The 20,464-nt window shown below is 44.1% G+C and overlaps 1 protein-coding gene and 1 pseudogene across 1 annotated transcript in view; both read right to left on the minus strand.

The window, feature by feature from the left end:
* Positions 1-1,297: 1,297 nt before the first annotated feature.
* The window catches only part of LOC135505145 (protocadherin-15-like), a 243,134-nt gene continuing 223,967 nt past the window's right edge, over positions 1,298-20,464 (minus strand). Inside the window, exons 31-37 of the mRNA XM_064924273.1 lie at positions 19,387-19,395; positions 18,662-18,772; positions 11,699-11,720; positions 11,209-11,247; positions 5,122-5,195; positions 1,779-1,911; positions 1,298-1,623 (exon numbers count right to left, since the gene is read on the minus strand). Of these exons, the coding sequence (XP_064780345.1) occupies positions 1,444-1,623; positions 1,779-1,911; positions 5,122-5,195; positions 11,209-11,247; positions 11,699-11,720; positions 18,662-18,772; positions 19,387-19,395 (568 nt within the window). The 3' untranslated portion in view covers positions 1,298-1,443. The remainder of the gene's footprint in view (positions 1,624-1,778; positions 1,912-5,121; positions 5,196-11,208; positions 11,248-11,698; positions 11,721-18,661; positions 18,773-19,386; positions 19,396-20,464) is intronic.
* Positions 15,357-16,917, minus strand: LOC135503808 (protocadherin-15-like; annotated as a pseudogene).

A 20,464-nucleotide genomic window follows, 5' to 3' on the forward strand; every position in this document is an offset into this window, starting at 1 on the left:
GTACTTTGGTGCGAAAAGGGAAAATAAATACCAAAACAACAGCAATGGACCTTGTGAAGATGCTGGAGGAAAAAGGTACTGAAGTATCTATATCCACAGTAAAACAAGTCATATATCGACATAACCTGAAAGGCCACTCAGCAAGGAAGAATCCACTGCTCCCAAACCGCCATAAAAAAAGCCAGACTACGGTTTGCAACTGCACTTTTTGGAGAAATGTCCTCTGGTCTGATGAAACAAAAATAGAACTGTTTGGCCATAATGACCATCGTCATGTTTGGAGGAAAAAGGGGGAGGCTTGCAAGCTGAAGAACACCATCACAACCGTGAAGCATGGGGGGTTGCAGCATCATGTTGTGGTGGTGCTTTGCTGCAGGAGGGACATGTGCACTTCACAAAACAGATGGCATCATGAGTGAGGAAAATTATGTGGATATATTGAAGCAACATTTCAAGACATCAGTCAGGAAGTTAAAGCTTGGTCGCAAATGGGTCTTCCAAAGTTGTGACAAAATGACTTATGGACAACAAAGTCAAGGTATTGGAGTGGCCATCACAAAGCCCTGACCTCAATCCTATAGAACATTTGTGGGCAGAACTGAAAAAGCATGTGCGAGCAAGGAGGCCTACAAACCTGACTTCGTTACACCAACTCTGGCGGGAGGAATGGACCAAAATTCACCCAACCTATTGTGGGAAGCTTGTGGAAGGCTACCCGAAACGTTTGACCCAAGTTAAACAATTTAAAGGCAACGCTACCAAATACTGATTGAGTGTATGTAAACGTCTGACCCACTGGGAATGTGATGAAAGAAATAAAAGCTCAAATAAATCATTCTCTCTACTCTTATTCTGACATTTCACATTCTTAAAATGAAGTGGTGATCCTAACTAACCTAAGACAGGAAATTTGTACTAGGATTAAATGTCAGGAATTGTTAAATGTAGTTGGCTAAGGTGTATTTAAACTTCCAACTTCAACTGTACGTCTTGGCACCTTCACCAACCACTGTTTCACCGAGGGCTGGGCCTCGTCCCAGGCCTGGAAGTAGCTACCATCTATGACCATCTATCGCTGTTCATCCTCAGCATGCTGTCGGAGCACTACGCCTTAATTAGTTCAGGGAATTCCCCACCATCTCCTCCGATCATTGGAGAAGAAATTCAAGGGGAATATCCTGGCTCATATCCTGAAATTCAAGGGGAATATCCTGGCTCATATCCTGAAATTCAAGGGGAATATCCTGGCTCATATCCTGAAATTCAAGGGGAATATCCTGGCTCATATCCTGAAATTCAAGGGGAATATCCTGGCTCATATCCTGAAATTCAAGGGGAATATCCTGGCTCATATCCTGAAATTCAAGGGGAATATGCCCCCTCACTCCACATAGGTGGAGTGAGGGGGGCTCACCAGGAAATTGCAGAGTTTCATGATTGTCTTTAGTTTCTGAGTGGTGGGGCGAAGGGAGTCTGCAGTAGCAGCAGTGCTGGTGGTGGTTCCTGCACTGCCCTGGGACGGGGGGACTGCAGATCTCCAAGTACCTGTTGGGGGGGCCACAGGGGGCTTCGGGGTGGTCCTCTGCCCCACCTAGATGGCCTCCTCCCACCACGCATGGCCACCTATGTTACAGTCACATCAGCCCAAGCTACCGTTAAATCCACTGTTGACCATTAACCATTACTGACCCACTACTGAACCAAGCAGGGGTTCCTCCAGGGACATACTTTTTATTGAATTCAAAGGTGCATCATTTTGAATCATACAAATCTGCTACCTCTCCATCTGACTCCTGTGGACTGCAATAGTAGTAGCTCCCATCGTCTTCCACAATCACCTCTCCGTACTCATCATACAGGCCTGTCGGAGATATCAACTTCCTGCGACTGCCATACTGAGGCAGCTCATACCTGTAGGGAGACACGGTTTAGTTACACACTGTACAGACAGACAGACAGACAGACAGACAGACACGCACGCGCACACACACGCTCGCAGCCATAACATAATTTATTCAACCTCTGTCCATACACATTTATCAGTATAATTCTGCCATTCGTTTTTCAGAAGCGAGTGTGAAACAGAACATGTGATTGGGCCCGGGTCTCCAGTGGCTCCTGGATAACAGAACGAGTGAGAGGAGGGCAGTAAAGAGGCTCCTTTGGGATGTTACCGTCATTACCCAAGACAGGCTATTTCTTTTTCCCCCTCTGTCTTTGTTCAGCCTGTCTTTCGTGCCAGAGGGGGCAGAAAGGGATACAATAAGATCCAGGGCCCACTCACTACAGAGCGTAGAAGTCAGTTCCCTATGAACCCAGATTAAAGACTCTGAGTGCTCCTAGGGAGAAACCGTCTGCCAAAACAGAAACAGACCATCGGCTTAACAGGGCTGACTGTGACTGCCTGGACACAGGGTGTGGTGACCTTTAACTTATACTCTTAAGAAGTAAAGGAGCCTGGAAGAACCTTTTTGGTGGCCACACCAACCTTTCCAGTTGAAAAAGGTACTTGAGGAACCTCTGTGTAAAGGTTCAAACAGGAACACTTCTGTGATTGGAAGGGTTCCATTTTTAAAACCTTTTTTTTTTATAGGTAGCAGCCTATCAGATTGGAGGTGTGGCTTATTGGAGGTGTGGCTTTATGATAGTTATTTTTGGTCCCCCGTTAGCGTAAATGTCATTACTGTTCATCACGTTAAGTCCGTACACTACAATTGAAATGTTCCATGAATATCTATGCTTATTACATATTCTAGTATAATATGAACATTACTGACATACTGTAATAAAGTGTTAACTACTCCAACTTCAGGATTTACATAAGCTCTTGGGGAACTGAAGCTACAAACTCCTCACTGACTCTACAAAACTGTCAGCGTTCAACCTTAACATTGGAAGACAATACAACAGAACAGATGAACAAGAATGACATTTACTTTAATGGGTGGCACAAAAAAATACTGATCCGCAAGCCATGCCCCTAATAAGCCACGCCTTTGCTCCAGGATTCCTCCAGGAACACGTTGCTACATTGAACCAATAAAGGTTCCTCCAAGAACCACTCAACTCATCGAAGATGAAAATATGAACCATTGACTCGCAATGGTTCCTTGAGGAACTCCAGGGGTTTCTTGAGGATCTCCAAGGTTTCCTCGAGTCACCACTAATTCTAAGAGTGTACAGTATACGGTGTCAGTAGAGGCCAAATGGTTAAAAGGCTCAAGGCTCCAGCCAGAAGACTATTCCCCACATCTCAACCCAAACATGAGCCAAACTCTAATTTTATTCATAGTGGTCGGTGTGAAGTGAAACATTAGCATTTTGAGAGACCCGCTTCATAGCAGAGAGAAAAATAACACAGCGGTATGGCTGAAGTCAGAGGCTGGACGTTGTAATTAAAAGGTGAAAAGCTGCGTATAGAGAGAGAGCATGAGGAGAGAGAGGAGAGACAGGAGAGAGAGAGTGAAGAGCGACAGGAGAGAGGATACAGTGAGGAGAGAAAGGAGAGAGGGGAAAGAGGAGAGAGAGAGTGAGGAGAGAGAGGAGAGAGAGGGAGTGAGGAGAGAGGAGACAGTGAGGAGAGAAAGGAGAGAGAGGGGAAAGAGGAGAGAGAGAGTGAGGAGAGAGAGGAGAGAGAGGGAGTGAGGAGAGAGGAGACAGTGAGGAGAGAAAGGAGAGAGGGGAAAGAGGAGAGAGAGAGAGTGAGGAAAGAGAGGAGAGAGAGTGAGGAGATATATTGAGGAGAGAGAGGGAGTGAGGAGACAGGAGACAGTGATGAGAGAAAGGAGAGAGAGGGGAAAGAGGAAAGAGAGTGTGAGGAAAGAGAGGAGAGAGAGTGAGGAGATATATTGAGGAGAGAGAGGGAGTGAGGAGAGAGGAGACAGTGAGGAGAGAAAGGAGAGAGAGGAGAGAGAGAGTGAGGAGAGAGAGGAGAGAGAGTGTGAGGAGAGAGAGTGTGAGGAGAGAGATTGAGGAGAGAGATTGAGGAGAGAGATTGAGGAGAGAGATTGAGGAGAGAGAGGAGAGAGATTGAGGAGAGAGAGGGGAAAGAGGAGAGAGATTGAGGAGAGAGAGAGATGAAAGAGAAAGGAGAGAGATTGAGGAGAGAGAGAAGAGAGAGATGAGAGAGAAGAAAGAGAGAGGAGAGAGATTGAGGAGAGAGAAGAGAGAGATGAGAGAGAAGAAAGAGAGGAGAGAGATTGAGGATAGAGAAGAGATTGAGGAGAGAGAGAGAGAGAGAGAGAGAGAGAGAGAGAGAGAGAGAGACACGTAGAGACAGTGAGAGGTAAATGTATCTGCTGCTACAGCATATTTAAATCCGAATTGTTCCGTCTACATCCGGGGTGTCAAACTCATTCCATGGAGGGCCTAGTGTCTGCAAGTTTGAGTTTTTTCCTTTCAATTAAGCCCTAGAAAACCAGGTGTGGGGAGTTTCTTGCTAATTAGCAACCTTAATTTATCAATCAAGTACAGGGGAAGAGTAAAAACCTGCAGACACTCGGCCATCCGTAGAATGAGTTTGACACACGTGCTCTATAACTATCATCCTCTCACTTGGGTGCTGGAGGGGCTACATCTTAATAGCTTAATTCCACAACCCTCCATCTGCATCAACACTCCTTGTTGTTCTCCTGTTGTTAGATAACATGTGGACGATGCTCAATGTAACGTGCTAAGTGAGTGATTAGCCTGGCTATCATTGTGCCAGGAGACGTAAATGGGGTCTCTAGTGTCTTAAAATGAAAATTATGGAATTCATCACAGGTGGCAACAAATGACAATTTGAATTATTTCGTCTGAAGCTATCATTATGTATTCTGACCTGAACGCTTCACTTCAAGGCTGTTCGGAAACTACTTCCGATTTTTCAGTCTGGAGGCCTGTTGTGTCGAGAGCTGTTTGTTATGGACGGATATTTAACTCTAAATGAGTTTCCGGACTCTGCAGACCGACTGAGTTTCCCTGGTGGGAGGTGAACTGTCGGCACTCACAGGATCAGTGAGGCCTCAGGAACAAAAACACACACAAACACACACTGTGCAGAGACACACCGTACACAGACACACTGTGCACAGCCATGCATGCAAGAAAACATGCACACACACACGCACATTCCCTTACCCATGGTCACAATTATAATAATCCTGGGTGTAATAGTCCTGGCCAGGATCGATACCAGACTCAATAGAGAGCTCCTGTTGTGGGCAAAGTAGAGGTATTAGTTAAAGACAATGAATTTGAAGGAAAACAAGAGAAGACCATCAAACAGGCTTTATTAAAGGATTCTTCACTACTTTGGATAGCATAGGGAGAGAAAGACAGAGAGAGGGACAGACGGACGGACGGACGGACAGACAGACAGACAGACTAAACCACACAAAAACAACACTAGACACTATGGAACACAAAGCTTTTACTATCTCATCCTGGAATATAAAAGGCCTGAGGTCATCTACCTTTGGCCTAAAGAGCAGGAACCCAGACTTCATGAAAGACTTTGTAAATACAGACATTGTCATTCTACAAGAACCACGGTATAAAGGAGATGGACCCACTGGTTGCCCTCTAGGTTACAGAGAACTGGTAGTCCCATCCACCAAACTACCAGGTGTGAAACAGGAAAGAGACTCAGGGGGTATGCTAATTTGGTATTGAGCAGACCTAACCCGCTCTATTGAATTAGCCAAAACAGGACAATTTTACATCTGGCTAGAAATGAATAAGGAAATGATATCAACAGAGAAAAATGTCCTCATATGTGCTACCTACAGTATCACACCAATAGATTCCACATACTTTAACGATGACGGCTTCTCCATCCTAGAGGGGCGATCAACAATTTCCAGGCCCAGGGACATTGTTACGGATACAGTTATCCTGTGTGTGTGTGTATCCTGTGTGTGTGTTTCTTTTCTCTCCTTCTCCCCTCACAGGTGAAAATCATCACTCCCCAATCAGTCAACAATCAATCATCAATCAGAAGACACACCTCCTCCTATTTCCTAACCTATCACAGTTCCTTCCCCAGGGTTTAAAAACCCCATCATTTGTTTGTTCTAGAGCTCAATCTCTCTGTAAATGCCATGTCTGTAGGTCTGTGTTTCACTCTCGCTTTGTGTCTTAACCTCTTCTTTTGTTTAAGCACCTCATAGCACTTTGTCATCACCTGTGAGTATTGTTTTTGGTTATGGTGTTTGTTTGTTGCTGGTGGGAAAAGGGGGAAACCAAGACAAGTCGCCCATGGGCATACACTACCCGTAGGTGAACTTTGTTAAATACACTAGTTAGAACTGGGCGGACCACCCACTGTATTTTTGGTTAGTTAGTTAGCTGTTGTTAAAGTAGGCTAGTCTAGCTTAGGTTTTTTTTGAATACTTATTGTTTCTTTCCTTGGGTCCAGCTCAGCCCCTTTTCCTGCTCCCCCCATTACCGTGTGTTTATAAATAAACCTGGAGTTTGACGGTAGATTTCTGTTGTCGTGGTTATTTCATTCACACTTTTACTTTGTCACAATAATAATTTGCATGAGTTATGTTACGGGTCTCATTACCATCCCCCCTAGACTGTCGGGCCAAAAGGGATTCGTAACAGACATGTACTAGTCTGTGGCTACCTAAATGCCAGAACTGGTCAAGAACCTGACACCCTCAGCACACAGGGGGACAAACACCTACCTGGAGGTGACAGCATTCCCTCTCCCATATTCCCCCCTAGAAACAACTACGGCAACATAACCAACAGAAATGGGTTGCAACTCCTGCAACAACTTCTGCTGCATGCTGAGTATGTACATAGTCACTGGTAGGGTTCGAGGGGACTTCTTTGGTATGTACACCTATAGCTCATCTCTTGGCAGTAGTATTGGAGACTACTTTATCATTGACCTGAACCCAGAGTCTCTCAGAGCGTTCACAGTTAGTCCACTGATACCCCTATTAGATCACTGAAAAATCACTATTTGAACAGAGCTATGCTAAATTAGGAGGCGTCAAAGGAACAGAATAATATTAAGAAATGCTATAGATGGAAGGAAAGTATTTTGGAAATCTCCCCCAAATAGTTTAGGCAACAACAAATTCAATCCCTTCTAGACAATTTCCTGGACAAAATGTTTCACTGTAATAGTCACTTTTAAATGTCCTTGTTTTTGAAAGAAAAGCAAATTATCCATTAAAATAACATCAAATTGATCAGAATTACAGTGTTAATGTTGTAAATGACTATATATTTTTTTGTAATAATGACAATTACTACAATACTAAATAAATAATATAATACAGAAATAAAATCAATTTCTTCTCAAATAAATAATGAAATATGCTCAATTGGAGAAGAAAGTAAAAGTCCAATATGTGCAATGTAAAAAAGCTAACGTTTAAGTTCCTTGCTCAGAACATATGAAAGCTGGTGGTTCAATATTCACAGTTCTTCAATATTCCCAGTTAAGAAGTTTTAGGTTGTAATTATTATAGGAATTATGACACGTTGACTATTTCTCTCTATACCATTTATATTTCATATACATTTGACTATTGCATGTTTTATAGGCACTTTAGTATTGCCAGCCTAATCTCAGGAGTTGATAGGCTTGAAGTCATAAACAGCACTGCATTGCTAAGAGCTGCTGGCAAACACAAAAATGCAAATGACTGATTGTTATGAAAACTTGAAATCGGTCCTAATAATCGGCCATACCGATTCATCGGTCAACCTCTAGTTAGCTAATCCAAGTTTAGCATTTTGAAAGGCTGATCATTAGAAAACCCTTTTACAATTATGTTAGCATAGCTGAAATCTGTTGTCCTGAGTAAAGAAGCAAACTTTAGACTCGTTGAGTATCTGGAGCGTTAGTATTTGTGGGTTCGGTTACAGGCTCAAAATGGCCAGAAACAAATAACTTTCTTCTGAAACTTGTCAATATATTATTGTTCTGAGAAAAGAAGGCTATTCCATGAGAGAAATTGCCAAGAAACTGAAGATCTCGTACAACGCTGTGTACTAGTCCCTTCACAGAACAATGCAAACTGGCTCTAACCAGAATAGAAGAGGAGTGGGAGGCCCCGGTGCACAATGGAACAAGAGGACAAGCACATTAGAGTGTACTGGCCTTCTAAGCAGAGTTGCAAAGAAAAAGCCATATCTCAGACTGGACAATAAAAATAAAAGATGAAGATGGGCAAAAGAAGACAGACACTGGACAGAGGAACTTTGCCTAGAAGGCCAGCATCCCAGAGTCGCCTCTTCACTGTTGATGTTGAGACTGGTGCAAAGTTCTCCCTCGCCCTCCAATTGGCAAATCTGACCATAATTCTATCCTCCCGATTCCTGCTTACAAGGAAAAATTTAAGCAGAAAGTGGTTTAATTTCAAGTGTACTGTTAGCTAGCTAACGTTAGCTGGCTGGGTCGCTAGCTACCGTTGTGTATGATCTTATTCTTCGTATCTCAGATACATTTGCTTGACTAGTTATAGCCATAGAACCTGGTTGGTTACCTACCTGCAGATTCATGCAGGGTAGTAACATAATGAGTACTGATTATTGTCCATTGTTTTGCTAGCTAGCTAGCTACATGTCTTAACAAAAGACTCTACTCTAATTTTGACAAAGTATTTTCATTTCAAGTTAGTGTACTGTTATCATGCGTTAGATTGTTTACCTAGCTAGCTATCTAGCCACATTTCTTAACAAAAGACTCTTGTCTTAGTGTGCCAGAGCGCAGAATAACTGATACATTTTTTAACGCTCAACACCCATTGAATATGTCTGGTGTCAGTAAATGTCGGCAACAAAGCATAATTCAATTGTTGCCAGCAGCACAGTTACAATCACCAACACTTTGGATAACAAGAAAACTGCCTAACCAGGTCATTATGCGTCTGGAAGTAGCTAGCCAATGTTAGCCAGTTAGCTTGGGTGCTTGACTGTTATTGTGAGGTCAGAGCTCTGATTTTACGAACGGACAATCTGACAGCACAGTTGGTATCTGGTCACCAATGCACTGGATAACATAACCAGCTCTGCTAGGGGGAAAAATGTTCAGTGAGTCTGTTCTCTCTCTCTCTCTAAGAAGTCTGGAAGTAGCTGGCAAGTTAGTACAGAACGCTCGGATCAACCAGCTTAATAGGGTGTGAACAATGCTGAATGGGTGTAGACAAAGAAGGGCTCTCCAATAGTAGTACCAAAACACTGAAAGATGGTTTTCTCAAAAGTGAGTTTACAAGTTTATCAACTTTCAAAGCAGAATAACTTTCCCATTGTTCCTCAAATGCAGTGTATGACCATTTTGTAGCTCTGAGTCTTTACTTTTATCCAATGTAAAAAACAGAAATTCCAGAATCCAGTTGGTGAGTCACATTTCTTTCCACAGGGCCGGGGGGTGAGACAGGTTTGCAGCTTAAGCACCCACCCTCTTCAACATATATATCAACAAATTGGTGAGGGCACTAGCACAGTTTTCAGCACCCAGCCTCACCCTACTAGAATCGGAAGTAAAATGTCTACTGTTTGTTAATGATCTGGTGCTTCTCTCCCCAACCAAGGAGTGCGTAGAGCAGCACCTAGAACTTCTGCCCAGATTCTGTCAGACCTTGGCCCTGACAGTAAATCTCAGTAAGACATAAATAATGGCGTTCCAAAAAGGGTCCAGTTGCCAGGACCAAGAGTACAAATTCCATCCAGACACTGTTACCCTTGAGCACACAAAAAAACTATACATCAGCGCCACAGGTAACTGGCTAAAAAGACTTGAATCAGTTATAGAACCCATTGCCCTTTATGGTTGAGAGGTCTGGGGTCAGCTCACCAACCAAGTGTTCACAAAATGGGACAAACACCAAATTGAGACTCGGCATGCAGAATTCTGCAAAAATATCCTCTGTGTACAACGTAAAACACCAAATAATGCATGCAGAGCAGATACCTGCTAATGATAGCATGCGTTTTTAATCCAGAAAAGAGCCACCTAAAAGGAAGCGATTCCCAAACCTTCCATAACAAAGCCATCACCTACAGAGAGATTAACCTGGAGAAGAGCCCCTTAAGCAAGCTGAGCCTGGGGCTCTGTTCACAAACACAAACAGACCCCACAGAGCCCCAGGACAGCAACACAATTAGACCCAACCAAATCATGAGGAAACTAAAAGATAACTACTTGACATATTGGAAAGAATTTACAAAAATAACAGCGCAAACTAGAATGCTATTCAGCCCTAAACATAGAGTATTCAGTGGCAGAATACCTGACCACTGTGACTGACCCAAAATTAAGGAAATCTTTGTCTATGTACAGACTCAGTGACCATAGCCTTGCTAATGAGAAAGGTCGCCGTAGGCAGACCTGGCTCTCAAGACAAGACAAGCTATGTGCACACTACCCACAAAATGGAGCTGCACTTCCTAACCTCCTGCCAAATGTATGACCATATTAGAGACACATATTCCCCTCAGATTACACAGATCCACAAAGAATTTGAAAACAAACCAGATTTTGATAAACTCTTATATCCACTGGGTGAAATGCCACAGTGCGCCATCACAGCAGCAAGATTTGTGACCTGTTGCTACAAGAAAAGGGCAACCAGTGATAACATTGTAAGACATTTGAAATTCTGTGAGTGTAATGTTTTACTGTTATTTTATTTATTTTTGTTGAATTTTACCCCTTTTTCTCCCCAATTTCGTGGTATCCAACTGTATTTAGTAGCTACTATATTGTCTCATTGCTACAACTCGGGAGAAATGAAGGTTGAAAGTCATGCGTCCTCCGATACACAATCCAACCTGGAAGCCAGCCGCACCAATGTGTCGGAGGAAACACTGTGCACCTGGCAACCTTGGTTAGCGTGCACTGCGCCTGGCCCGCCACAGTAGTTGCTGGTTTGCGATGAGACAAGGATTACCCTACCGGCCATTACCCTGCCAAACCCAGACGATGCTAGGCCGATTGTGCGTCGTCCCACGGACCTCCCGGTCGTGGTCGGTTACAACAGAGCCTGTGCGCGAACCCAGAGTCTCTGGTGGCACAGCTGGCGCTGCAGTACAGCACCCTTAACCACTGCACCACCTAGGAGGCCCTTATATTTGATTGTTTATTTCACTTTTGTGTATTATCTATTTCACTTGCTTTTGAGATGTTAACATATGTTTCCCATGCCAATAAAGCCTTTGAATTGAACTGAATTGAATTGAGAAAGATAGAGTATTCTGTACCTCCGGTCTCAGAAGAGAGGGCCTGAGCAACTGCTGTTGCTGCCGGAGAGAGAGTGGACAGTTGAGGAGGAAAAGACAGTCAAAGGGGAAATAGATAAGAGGTAGGTTTCATTAAACAGATAGTGGATCAATGCAAATATGGATGGGGAAGGGGTAGCAAGCGAGGTCAGGGGGAGTTTCATGGGAAATAGACAGAAGAAACAGCCTGTGTCAATGAAGTATAATAAGAGAATTTCATAACCAAAACCCAAGGCATTTAATACGAAGGGATGACAGCTTCCGCCATCAGCCAAACCTTTCCAATATCTGTGCATCACATCGCCTCCCCAAATATAAGGTGAGCGGTGCATTGGAAGTTTATTTCCATATTTACTGTTGGTCCTTCTATCAACACTGTGTCTACAGATAACAATGTTAAATAAACTGACAAGTAGGTTCACCATTCAAAAGCAGCAACGCCAATTTCAGAGGAATGGAAACGCCAACGTACCTCATGATGTCCATACCCGCGCCTGTAGAGGAAGAAACATTGTGGGAATCAGTAAACCAGGTTGTCAAGATAAAGATTGTCAAGATAAAGATTGCTTGAGCTTGTATTACTTACTGTAGCAGTAATTGGCTGCTTAAATCAAAAGCAGAGAGTGGTCTCCCTTTGCTAATTTTTCAGTTTCAAGTATATGAGAATTGTAAAGCAGTTGTTCATCTCCTTTTGGAAGGCAATAATATAAATTTTTCAGTGCTCTTAAATCTATTCTACCCCTACCCCTCACTAAGAGAGAGAGAGATGGAAAGAGAGGGGGACAGAGGGAAATGTAATAATCTATAGAATCTAACCACTTCTGGGAAAATTGGAAAACTCTAAACAAACAACAAAACAAAGAGTTATCTATCCAAAATGGAGATGTATGGATAAACCACATCTCCAATCTTTTTGGCTCTATAACAAAGAACAAACAGCAAAAATGTACATGATCAAATACAAATCCTAGAATCAACTATTAAAAACTACCAGAACCCACTGGATTCTCCAATTACATTGAACGAACTACAGGGCAAAATACAAACCTTCCAACCCAAAAAGGCCTGTGGTGTTGATGGTATCCTCAATGAAATGATAAAATATACAGACCACAAATTCCAATTGGCTATACTTAAACTCTTTAACATCATCCTCAGCTCTGGCATATTCCCCAATATTTGGAACCAAGGACTGATCATCCCAATTAACAAAAGTGGAGACAGATTTGACCCCAATAACTACCGTGGGATATGTCAACAGCAACCTTGGGAAAATCCTCTGCATTATCATTAATAGCAGACTCATACATTTCCTCAATGAAAACAATGTACTGAGCAAATGTCAAATTGGCCTTTTACCAAATTACCGTAAGACAGACCACGTATTCACCCTGCAGACCCTAATTGACAAAAAAACTAACAAAGAAACCAAATCAAAGGCAAAGTCTTCTCATGCTTTGTTGATTTCAAAAAAGCTTTCGACTCAATTTGGCATGAGGGTCTGCTATACAAACTGATGGAAAGTGGTGTTGGGGGAAAAACATACGACATTATAAAATCTATGAACACAAACAACAAGTGTACAGTTTAAACTGACAAAAACAAATGTCTTTCCACAGGGCCCTCTTCAACATAAATATCATCAAATTGGCGAGGACACGAGTACAGTCTGCAGCACCAGGCCTCACCCAACTAGAATCTGAAGTCAAATGTCAAAGAGTTTAAGTATAGCCAGTTGGAATTTGTTGTCTGTATATTTTATCATTTCATTGAGGATACCAACACCACAGGCCTTTTTGGGTTGGAGGGTTTTTATTTTGTACTGTAGTTCATTCAAGGTAATTGGATAATCTAGTGGGTTGTTGAAGTCTTCAATAGTGGATTCTAACATTTGTATTTGATCATGTACATGTTTTTCTGTTTGTTCTTTGTTATAGAGCCAAAAAGATTGGAGAAGTGGTTTACCCATACATCTCTGTTTTGGATCTTCATCAAACCATTTGTCATTGTTGTACATTTTCTTCATGTTCTTTTTAGATTTGACTCTCTCTCTCACACACACACACACACACACACACACACACACACACACACACACACACACACACACACACACACACACACACACACACACACACACACACACACACACACACACACACACACACACGCGCGCTGACAGAGCTTGAGAGGATCTGCAGAGAAGAACGAGAGAAACTCCCCAAATACATATTTGCCAAGCATACCCAAGAAGACTCAAGGCTGTAAACGCTGCCAAATGTGCTTCAACAAAGTACTGAGTAAAGGGTCTGAATGGTTATGTAAAGGTGAAATTTCATTATTTATTATTTTTCTTGCAAAACTTTCTATCAACCTGTTTTTGGTTTGTCATTATGGCGTTTTGTTTGGAGATTGATAAAAAAATAAATATATATATCAATTTTAGAATAATGTAACATAACAAAATGTGGAAAATGTTAAAGGATCTGAATACTCTCCGAATACATACAGTATGTGACTGTGTAATACATCTGTAAAGTTTGCAAGTTGAATTCCTTCATAACATATTCCTTCAAATGAGATAGCTCTTTAAGTATACACTTGTTAGAACAATACTGTGCGCTACTCTAGAATCCGCATAAAGAAACTATGCGCATTTTCCCACGAGTGGTATGTTTCCACCAAACATAACCTACCATTCAAAGGTTTTGGGTCACTTAAAAATGTCTTGGTTTTTGAAAGAAAAGCACATTTTTTTGTCCATTAAAATAACATCAAATTGATCGGAAATACAGTATAGACGTTGTTAATGTTGTAAATGACTATTGTAGCTGGAAATGGCTGATTTTTTATGGAATATCTACATAGGCGTACAGAGGCCCATTATCAGCAACCATCACTCCTGTGTTCCAATGGCACATTGTGTTAGCTAATCCAAGTTTATCATTTTAAAAGGCTAATTGATCATTAGAAAACCCTTTTGCAATTATGTTAGCACCGCTGAAAACTGTTCTGATTAAAGAAGCAATTAAACTGGCCTTCTTTAGACTAGTTGAGTATCTGGAGCGTCAGCATTTGTATGCTCGATTACAGGCTCAAAATAGCCAGAAACAAAGAACTTTCTTCCGAAACTTGACAGTCTATTCTTGTTTTGAGAAATTGAGGCTATACCATGCGAGAAATTGCCAAGAAAGTGAAGATCTCATACAATGCTGTGTACTAGTCCCTTCACAGAACAGCGCAAACTGGCTCTAACTGGCTCTAATAGAAAGAGGTGTGGGAGGCCCCGGTGCACAACGGAACAAGAGGACAAGTACATTAGAGTGTCTAGTTTGAGAAACAGATGTCTCAACTGGCAGCTTCATTAAATAGTACCCGCAAAACATCAGTCTCAACGTCAACAGCGAAGAGGCATTTGGCCATGATGGCCTTTGTTCATAGATGACCAGCAAACGTTCATAGATGACCAGCAGGGTCAAATAATAATAATCACAGTGGTTGTAGTGGGTGCAACAGCTCAGCACCTCAGGAATAAATGTCAGTTGGCTTTTCATAGCCGAGCATTCAGAGATCGAGACAGCAGGTGCGGTAGAGAGAGAGAGTCGAAAACAGCAGGTCCGGGACAAGGTAACACGTCCTGTGAACCGGTCAGGGTTCCATAGCCGCAGGCAGAACAGTTGAAACTGGAGCAGCAGCATGTGGACTGGGGACAGCAAGGAGTCATCAGGCCAGGTAGTCCTGAGGCATGGTCCTAGGGCTCAGGTCCTCTGAAATGTCTTATGCGGTTTTACAATTGAACTTGGTTGAAATTACTTGAGAGAAATTATGTTTTTTCTTTTAATGAAATGGATAGGTAAAATTCTCTAGATTATCTTCATCTTTAGGTGACCATAAAACCTTACAATTACAGGCTAAGTTATGGCACGGAACAAGACTAGCCATGCATTCATATATAAATAAATATCAATCAACATTTCAGAATGAAAACAACTCCCTTGAAAAAAATACATGACAACAATAAATGACAAAAAATGAAAACAAGAATGAATGAGGAATAGAATTGCAAAGAACACAAAATGAAGAAGAAAAAGAAGAAACAGTCACTAAACAGAAAAAATAGAAGGAGAGAGTCACATTGCAGTGGCCTGAGAGGGGAAGCGTTTCTCCAGCTCTTCCACTAAGGAGTTCAATTTGATGTTTGGCTGGACGTGTACCTGTTTGTACTGTTCTCCAAATGGAGCATCAGCCTGCACCTCTGCTATGGTGGGGACTACAGTCTCTGCAATGTCTAGTTCATCATAGAAGGAGTCCACAGAATCAACAGACACTTGTGGCTTCAGGACTCTCCTTGGAAGCATCGTTTTTCTTGTCTATTTGATTGCACATGTTGGAAACAGATTTCTCGATGTCGGCGATGTTCTGTACGTTCTTCAGGATCCCCTTCAGCACCTTCATGGGGAGCTCGGGATCGATGGGGAGGGGCGGCGGGGGAGGGTGCAGGGACACAGGTCTCAGGGTGGTCACAGCGGGCGAGGGGGAGCACAAACGCAGATGGACGATTGAGGGGAGGGGACATGGGAGGAGGGAGAGGCGGGGGAGGGGCAGGGAAAAGGTCTTTGCCGTAGTCCAGGGTGGAGGGGGAATTGGGAGGAGGCATGGAGGGGGAGGAGGCATGGAGGGGGGAGGTGGAGGGAAGGTGGGTGGTGGAGCAGAAGGGGGCACGTCTGGGTGTTCAGGGATGACCTCGTAGGGTTCGGTGGAGGCTGAGTTGTATCTGAAGAAGCTGAGGCTGCGCAGGATGGGAAGAGTGGGCTTGTGGCTGGGGGGTGGACTACCATCGCTCTGGGTATTAATGACGCAGGGTGGGCCCTCTCTTTCTTATCCCAGATGGCAGTCCTCTCTACCCAGGATGCAGCCCAAAGACTGCCGGTCCTCTCTGTTTCTACCCAGAATGGAGACCAGAGACTGGCGGTCCTCTCTGTTTCTACCCAGAATGGAGTCCAGAGACTGGCGGTCCTCTCTGTTTCTACACAGAATGGAGTCCAGAGACTGGCGGTCCTCTCTGTTTCTACCAAGAATGGAGTCCAGAGACTGGTGGTCCTCTCTGTTTCCACCCAGGATGCAGCCCAGAGACTGGCGGTCCTCTCTGTTTCTACCCAGAATAGAGTCCAGAGACTGCCAGGCCTCTCTGGCACGGTGTTGGGTGCTGTCGAACCCCAACCCCATCAGGAAGTCGGCAGAGAGAGACACCTGGGAGTCACGGCTCTGCCTCTGCTTCATCTCTCTCTTGGCCTGCTGCTCAAACTGCCTGGCCTGTTCCTTCACGGACATGGGCTTGGGCTCCATGTAGGTGCTGCACCCCAGGTTTCCCCAGTCCAGGCCGTCCAGGTTTCCCCAGCCCGGGCCGTCCAGGTTTCCCCAGCCCGGGCCGTCCAGGTTTCCCCAGCCCGGGCCGTCCAGGTTTCCCCAGCCCGGGCCGTCCAGGTTTCCCCAGCCCGGGCCGTCCAGGTTTCCCCAGCCCGGGCCGTCCAGGTTTCCCCAGTCCGGGCCGTCCAGGTTTCCCAAGTCCGGGCCGTCCAGGTTTCCCCAGTCCGGGCCGTCCAGGTTTCCCCAGTCCGGGCCGTCCAGGTTTCCCCAGTCCGGGCCGTCCAGGCTTCCCCAGTCCAGGCCGTCCAGCATGTTCTCCAGCATGTACTTACTGTCCTTCAGCTCAGTCTTCAGCAGCTCCAGCTCCCGGTTCCATCACCACCTGTCTCCTCAGAGCATCACGCATCTCCTGCCTGTGGAGCCTGGAGGGTTGGGTCCAGGAGTGGCCCGAGCCCCCGCAGTTGAAATTCAGGAAGGTCCACAGGGTTCTGTGGGGGGGGGGGGGGATAGGTCCCCAGGAGGTCCATCGTCCTCTGTTGCTGCCCCAGGATCTCTGGGCTGCTGAGAATGCCCGTGCCTTCGTCAAACAGGGGGTTCTTGGTGGTTAAGAGGTTCTCGTCTGAGAATAACGTGATGTTACTCTCGGACTTGGGCATGTTGTTGAGGAGGATCCCATTAGCACTGGAAAGCTTGTGTGCAGCGATGGCCCCTGTGGCAAATGTGCTTTTGAGCCTCTGGCGGTTATCCTCCTCTTCTTTGCTTTTATGGAGACGGCAGAGGAGAAAAAGACTTGAAACGATAGAAGGAGGAAAACTGTGATGAGAGAGATAAGTTCCAAAGAAAAAGTTTACCATTTACACCTTACTACCAACAAATAAGCTTAGTGACCTATCTCCTCTCCTAAAATGTTCCAAGGCGAAATAAGACCGCAACTGCCAGACTGAACGGGCTCATTGTAATGGCCGGAATGGAATCAATGGAAGGGAGTCAAATGTGTGGTTTCCATATGTGTGATGTGTCTTATACAATTCCATTTATTCCATTCCAGCCATTACAATGAGCCAGCCCTCCTATAGCTCTTCCCACCAGCCTCCACTGATCTACATACAATTTAAGGGCCTGCTACTTGAATAATACACAACAACAGACAAGAAGCAGAGACTAAAGGAAAACTCTAATGAGCAACAGTTACAACGTAGCGCTACAACACAAGTACTCACTTCACTCTGGAGGCCAAGGAAGAGAAATGAGGCAATAAGATAGACAGATGAGTATAGCAGGAAAAGCAGGGAGAATCACAGAAATGCTACACACTTGACTGCCGGTAATGGCAGATTTCATTCTCTGAATGTCCACCGCCTGGTTGATGGCTGACAATTGAAAAAACGATTCGCTCTACCATTGCATTGTTTTTGATCAGATAAGGAGGAAGCTACAAGTGAGCACTGAGGGCTACTTGATCAGCAGAGCGGTTGACCAGTTCATTCTAAAGTAACGCTAGGTCTGTTCTCTATGTGATCAGGGCATATCTTGTGGCTTTGCATCAGCACATGAAGCCAAACGCTGTACTGCTCAATGACTGAGCCACTCAACAACCTTATCGATAAAATAAATTGTGTTTCGCCACGGCACTTATGAATAAGTATTTCAATTATCTTCAATTGACATGAATTTCCCCCTTGTTTTCAGAGAGCTGGCCAGTCTGTTTTGAAGTCAATCGTACTCCATCTTCAACAGTAAAGAATAAAATAAGAATCATATTCCAGATGGTATTTTCCTTGCATATGAAATTCTATTAAGTTTATGGAAGCGAGCATATCTAGAAGGCAGGAAACTGCTGAGCCATGGAATGGTGATAACAGCTTTGCTCAGTTGCCCCAGTGAAGAACAACACTGAAGCACAGCATGATTTAACCTCCACAGATAAACTTAAAACAATGTCTACAGTAGCATATGTTTGACCAAGGAACCCAATCACGCCCAGGAAAATTGCTCCAATTCTAAATTAAACAGAGAATTTGCAAGGACCCACATTATGGGATAAGATAGGATATATTATAAAACTTACATGGTGTTGTCCCCCAGCTCTTCATACAGGTTGTTGGTGGCAGCAACCACTGATTTGCCAGTAGGGAGGGTCATTTGTATCCGGGCAGTTTTAGCACACTCCACCTGTCTCCTTTAGTAGTACCATGGAGAGAAATTCAACCAAGTTACGATAAATTACAACGTCAGCAAATTCGAAGAGGACACTGCTACATTATAAATGCACACACAAAAAATATCTTGGCACACAGTGGCACCTCAATATACTCAAAGAAACCAATTGTTGCCGGAACATTTCTTATTTATTGTCTCCGACTGCAGTGTATAAAAACAGGTTATGCACTCTTCATTTGTTTTAGATTTCGTTGACTTCCCTGATCCCAATCATTGGCTTTGAAAACATGTTCGAGCCACTCAAATATCACATGAATAGACATGGAAAAATGGGTAGAACTGCACAAAAATAAGCTTTATAGCTGCAACATTTTCTCTCTGCCAACCAGAGGGGAGTGAACAGTTTGTGTCATGAACAGTGTTTGTGCCCATGGAAACACGTGGCGCGCGCACAGCGGAGGTGTGTGGGAGGTTGCTCGTTCTAATATTTCTATATTTGGGATTTGTGTGTATTGTTAGATATTACTGCACTGTTGCAGCTAGGAACATTAGCATTTAGCTACACCCGCGATAACATCTGCTAAATATGTATATGCGACCAATAAAATTGGATTTGATGATTTTAATACTCACTCTTTGAATCTGTTGACAATGGAAGAAAGAGGAGAAAGAAAGAGAAGGATGTTGGTAATAGCGAGGGGCAAATTACAGACACAATACATTGTCTTTTAATACAAAAAGAGAGAGATTGAAAGAATTCTCTGTAGATTAAGCCACTTTCCTGAAGCTGAGTCACTGATGAAGATGACACACAATTCTTTTCTCATCTGTTTCATGTCTAGCCCTGAAATCGTGACGGCTGTCAGTCTAGCCCTGAAATCGTGACGGCTGTCAGTCTAGCCCTGAAATCGTGACGGCTGTCAGTCTAGCCCTGAAATCGTGACGGCTGTCAGTCTAGCCCTGAAATCGTGACGGCTGTCAGTCTAGCCCCGAAATCGTGACGGCTGTCAGTCTAGCCCCTAAATCGTGACGGCTGTCAGTCTAGCCCCGAAAACGTGACGGCTGTCAGTCTAGCCCCGAAATCGTGACGGCTGTCAGTCTAGCCCCGAAATCGTGACGGCTGTCAGTCTAGCCCCGAAAACGTGACGGCTGTCAGTCTAGCCCCGAAAACGTGACGGCTGTCAGTCTAGCCCCGAAAACGTGACGGCTGTCAGTCTAGCCCCTAAATTGTGACGGCTGTCAGTCTAGCCCCGAAATCGTGACGGCTGTCAGTCTAGCCCTGAAATCGCGATGGCTATCAGTCTAGCCCTGAAATCACGATGGCTGTCACTCTAGCCCTGAAATCGTGATGGCTATCAGTCTAGCCATTTGCTGCTCGGTTTGGTTCGCAGGCTCAGAGCAGAGGGAGAAAATCTCCCCCAAACCGCAACAATCAGTCTGCAGTGTTTATCTGCTCTGACATTAATTAATGTGCTTTCACGCTGTATAAATAGACGATTATGCCGGCTCTCAAAGGCGTTTCCATGGTGAATTGCGGAGAGAAAGCTTGCTTCCTCCTAAAACGATGGGCATTAGGGACAGCCTCTGAGGGCTGGAAAGCAGGTAACGTGCTGTCTACACCATTGTGTCTGTCTTCACCTCTCTGTCTGTCTACACCATTGTGTCTGTCTTCACCTCTCTGTCTGTCTGCACCCCTGTGTCTGTCTACACC

The sequence above is a fragment of the Oncorhynchus masou genome, chromosome 18, assembly GCF_036934945.1.
Source record: "Oncorhynchus masou masou isolate Uvic2021 chromosome 18, UVic_Omas_1.1, whole genome shotgun sequence".
NCBI lineage: Eukaryota > Metazoa > Chordata > Actinopteri > Salmoniformes > Salmonidae > Oncorhynchus > Oncorhynchus masou.